The 5,625-nt window shown below is 33.4% G+C and overlaps 1 protein-coding gene across 1 annotated transcript; it reads right to left on the bottom strand.

Moving 5' to 3' along the window:
* Nucleotides 1–3,361: 3,361 nt before the first annotated feature.
* Nucleotides 3,362–4,357, bottom strand: LOC131068794 (F-box/kelch-repeat protein At1g80440-like). Its single transcript, XM_058004068.2, has one exon. The coding sequence runs from the start codon at nt 4,355–4,357 to the stop codon at nt 3,362–3,364; it is 996 nt and encodes a 331-aa protein (XP_057860051.2).
* Nucleotides 4,358–5,625: the final 1,268 nt, after the last annotated feature.

The following is a 5,625-nucleotide window of genomic DNA, read 5'->3' as shown; positions in this document are numbered from 1 at the left end:
CAATGTAGGAAAGCATCGATTAAAAATAAATACAAGATTGCAGTTTATAGAGTTAACTTCATTTTGTATTTTTGTGGCATTGAATTTCATTGTGTTTTAAAGAAGATATCATAGTTTCCCCAAAAAATGTCAAAACCCTGCCCTAGTGTTTACCAAGAGGAGTAAATGATGTATAGTTTGGTCGCCCATGCATATAAATTCATCCAAATGTGTGGGAAGACCTTTGTTCATGCTATGTATCATATTATGTTGTGTGCAGGGCTCCAAATTAGATTTGGTACATGTATCATATTATGTGGCTCAATAAGAAACAAGGGTAGGTAGGAAATAGGTGTGGGTAGGTAGGAGAAAAATTATAATATTCCACATGAGGTGGATCACCCACTGAATGTGGAATGTAACAACAAGATAAGTCCACAAAAGGTGGAAATTCTCCTACACACACTGTCCCATTGTGACACAAACACCCAAGTGTCTCATACCCAAACTACTATGAAATGCATTTCCTAAGTAAACTTAAGTAAGGTGTAATAATATCCAAGATGAATAATTATTTACACCAATAGTTTTCAATCAATTTCCTAGTTTTCTGAGACTTGGCTTTGTCTTCTGAATGGGAGTCAGTGCCTTGGAGGTACAAGAAGCACAACAGAGTTGACTATCGTTAAACCAGTTACTCGAGTCATTCCAAGGTTTGTGCATGGTGGTCGCGGGTTCCAAACTAGTTGTTGGCCTCATGGCCAAGCAAGTTTATCATTGTCAAGGGTAATGTATAGTCTTTTGCAAAAGGAGCAACAATGTGTTTTGATGCTTTGGTGAAAACAGATCTATGGAAATTTGTTTCGGATGATATTGTAAATGAGGTCTGTTTGATAGTTGTAGGGTCTCTTTGTGCCATTCTTTTAATAGCAAATGATAAACTCCTTCAATATTGGGTCTTGTTGTTGGGGCTATTAGGTCCTATAGTTTGCATAGAAGCATAATCTATGTTTGATGCAGAGCTGGATAGCAGTAGTAGGAAATTCAACGGTTGCATGAAAGAACATGAAATTTTGAAAAATTTGATGGAAACAACAGGATTGATAAAATTGAAGGAGGAAACCCAAGAGACTAGACCTAGAGGAAATTGTTCTTGGATAGAGTCATTGTGACTTGGTGTATCCTGGATGAACATTCTTAGTCCCCACTCTTGGTCTACTCGGCAAATTTATCTCCCTGTAGGAGATGGTTGAGATGGTTCCTAGGTTTGGAATGATATTGAGTTTTATCTTCCTTGATTATAGGAGATTACATCCATGTCAGTTGGGTGTTGTTAATGCTATCATTTGTGGAGGCAAAGGAGATCATACTTGACACAACTGGCCACTTGGTGGTGTTGGTAGAAGGATGAGATATGGTTTGCATGGATGTTTCTTCATAGAGTTTTTGAAGTCATCTATTGTTGTTGTACTTTATTATTTTCTAATAGTAATATGCGGCTTTCATGAGGACTTGGAGGATTTCAAGTGAGATTTTGTAGCAGGTTGGTTGCAGGTTGCAGGCCATGGTGATTTGATTATAGCCACGCCTTTTATGTTAGTGTTTATTGGTAGAATTGAGTTGTCTTGGTCAACATTGCTTATGCAACATGTGGATTTCTATATAAGTGTCTTCTAGTTTTTTGCACATCAATGGTTTTTGGTGTGTTTTGTTGGAAGATGGGATTACACAGAATTGTTGTATGGGCTTGATATGTTGGCATGATTTTATTGATGGTGTATGGCTAGTTGGATGTGACTAGCAATTAGTTGTGGTTGCTATTCCAGCTATGGTGATTGATTCTCAGCCTGTTTATTACCATGGGATTTGGTGATTGTGTTTGGATATTGGTTGAGAATGGAAAGCAGGGGATATACTTTAAGTGGGAGATTGTTCAGATGTGAAGTTGCGGCATGAGTTGAATTTCAAGTGGGAGATTGTTGGGATGCATGAAGTCCAACTCTTCATTTTACCTTCCCATCTCTATCTCTTTTTCTTCTGTTGAAGACTATTATAAAAATATGAGGGCAAAGCCCTATGTATTTTAAGTTGCAATAATAATAATATAATCTTTGCTTTGCTTTCTATGGATGTAGCCAAATTGGTGAACCACGGTAAATTCTTATTCTTGTGTTTATGTATAATTTCTGGTTTTCCAATTTGTCTAATTATTTAACAGTAAGTAGCCACTCTATTGCATCTAAATTGACTTGAATCACAAACCCCTTGGAGAACATGATTATGAGTTTGCATTTCCTCTTCAATTCCTTTCAGTTGTTCAGTCAATGCTGGAACACAAGTCCTCGGTTTAATTTTTGCAGGGGAAAACCATGTGATGTAAGGAAAACATAATAATTCCTTCAAATAGAATATAAGCCAACACTGAGGCATGAGACCCATTTGTTGAAATGCCTAGGTTTTAAACATAAAATATCAATTACCAATTTCCTACATCATGCCAAAGATTACAACTATTTTTATGCGTGCAACTATATCAGGAAGGGCACGCAAGATACAATGGCTGAACATAAGGACTCAACAAAAACTTCTCACGAAAATAAGAGTTCAGACATTACAAAAAATTCAACCTTCATCAAGTTAACATTATCAAATAAAAGTTCATAGAAGATGGATGATGATATTGGAAGCAATTTAGTAGGCATGCATGCATAAAATAAACACTGCAAAACCACAGAGAGGGCGTGCAAACTATGTTTTCATTGACAATAATACCTCCCAGCAGTGATATTTCACAAAACACAGTACATGTAGATTCAAAATTGAATCCCGATAAACTCAAAAGAACAAAATAGAGAAAAAAGATAACACCAAAACTTAACAGCAATTCAGACTTACAGCACCAATCAATATTAACACGCCAATAAATGAATCATGGATGAATTCAGCAAACAAAGGCAGAGTACCCTGCTTCTCTTATTGCAGCTTACAAACAATAATACAGAGATCAATTATTTATAGTGCTTGAAATCTTTAAAAAGCAGATCGCAGCTTTTTCGATGCATAGCACACCTTATTTCAAACTGCAGATTAACTAAGAAACTGAGACTAATGACTCTCTTTATTTAGCTACCACTATGTAACTATCCATTGCATGGAGCTAAAAACTCTAAAATCCGTCGCATGAATAGCATGCTTTATTTGTTAAAAAGCTATGTAGAAAGAACTGAAGTTAACACTCATGCAATCCTAAAAAAGATTAATAATCTAAAACGACAAATTAGAACTGCAGTCTAAACATCTACAATTATGATGACAATAAAAATTGATTTATATATATATATGATGACAATAATGATTTTAGAATAAAGCTAACAGGGTTATATTAAACTTCTACAGTGGCAAGAGAGTGGACAAGCAATTCCCGAGAAATGTTCGGTTCATCAACATAAATCCACCTCTGAGGAAAAGCTGGTCCAGGTTTATACATATAAAATTCTGAATGTGGAAGAGTATGAGTATTTCCACAAAAGAAAATTTGATCACACCACACTGTGGCACGAACAAATAAAGTAAAGAGTTGAGGGAGAGGTTCCAATTCTCTCCATACATTTTCTTCCCAATCATATTGCATTATTCCTTCATTATCAAACGCAATTAGTCGTCCAAACGCATACAAAATGTCAAGGCCAAAGTGAGGCAAAGACATATTTGTTGTTATCGTTGTCCATACTCTTGTGTTGGGATCAAATCTTTGACATCTATTATTGACAATACCAATGACATAAAACATTCCTTCAATAAAAACACCCTTACAATTGCCAATTTCTTGGGGCATCTCAGGAAGAAGCTCCCACTTGTCTTCGTCTACTTTATAAATTGCCGCTTCACGGAGGTGATCATTATTTCCTCCATATTTGTTATATCCTCCTGCAATGTAAATCGATCCATCAGGGGAGGCACAACATGCAAATGGATAAAATCGATGTCTGTGGGTGGGAATTCTAGCACCACACTTCCATGTATTAGATAATAAATCATATATCAAAAAGTGTGGAATAACATTATCTTCCTCGTCCAGCACAACAATCTTGTGATTCACATTTATAATCTTATGAACATTTGCGTTTGTTGGAATATGAGGGAGCAGTTCAGATGATTCATCAATAGGATCGTACATAGATATCCTCTTATTAGACAGGAGCAAGCATATATATTTCTTACTCAGCCCAAACTTAATTCTATCTTGATAAAACTGAAAACTTTCCATCATTTCTTTAGCAGGTTCCAACAGCTGTTTAATGTTTGATTGAGATTTGTATGGCACTCTTAATAAGATGTCTCGAAATATTTGCTCAGGGAGTTCCTGCAAAAAGTCCATGATCACCTTTTTCTTCTCAAATGAGATATGAAATAGTGCTCTACAGATTTGAAAAATTACATTGAGTTGTTTTAATTTTATACTTGCAAAGGCTTCTTGAGAGTCAAATGGCCACACCGTTAGAGAATGCCCTTAGAATAGATAACATATTAGTAAAAACAATATCATAGAGAGTTACAAATTATATAAAATAATGGAAATGACAATTAATTAATGTTATCATTTTAAATTTCCATTGAAACAATAATTTACATAAATTTTAATTTATGTAATTAATTATTTAAATATAATATTTATTTTGAAATCTTGGTAGAATAATATATTAATGAAAATAAAGGAAATGATTAGCCACTGTTTAGAAAAATAAGGGTTTTCAGATATACCGTTTCATTTTGTTTTTTACAATTATCGTAGAAATGAAAATTTGTAAGTTAATTATATTTAACTTTCCTTGAGATATAATTCTTGAAATTCAATTTTCTTCTTGGATCAAATTCCATGAATGCATGCTTATTTTTAGAAACTTTACTACTCAAATTTTTGAAAGATTGTCTTTTAACTAGAAAAAATATTATTTGATAGGTAATATTGTTGGAAATTAAAGCGTCTTGGAATTTTCTTATTTTTTAGTTCTTAGTGTGTCGTATGTTAGATATTTCAAATTATAAAATGTAATTAAATAGTACCTTAACGAGTTGTGAGATCCTGTGATGAGAAATTTTATTGTAGATGTTATGATGTGTTAGATGGTGAAATAAAGGAAAGTTACATCAATTGGCATCTTATGGTTGATTATGAGACACACACATGCACACGCGCGCACACACACACACATTCACATGTACATACATATGCACATACACATACACATACACATATACATATATGTATATGCATATGTTTATATATGTATATATGTACATGTATACATACATACATATATACATACATATGCTAGTAGAGACAAAACAAAAAAGACATCAAATAAAAATACTAATATAATATAATATAATATAATATTTATAATATATGGTCTATTCTATATTTATAATATAATATACATTTTATAACTATAATATATAATATTATAATTAATATTTAACAATAGTATACATTCTATTGTTTTAATGGAAGGACTATGCATGACTAAGGGATGGACGGTTGAGTCTCTAGGTTTCTTGTTGAATTTTATTTCTATTATCTCTCCTCTTAGGGTTTGGTCATTTGGGTTGTATTAATTTTATTTTGAGCTCTTGGGGTCTTTTTGG

This window comes from Cryptomeria japonica, chromosome 7, assembly GCF_030272615.1.
Source record: "Cryptomeria japonica chromosome 7, Sugi_1.0, whole genome shotgun sequence".
Lineage (NCBI taxonomy): Eukaryota > Viridiplantae > Streptophyta > Pinopsida > Cupressales > Cupressaceae > Cryptomeria > Cryptomeria japonica.
Note: the sequence above shows the minus strand (reverse complement) of the source record. Positions and strands in the feature narration are given on the sequence as shown.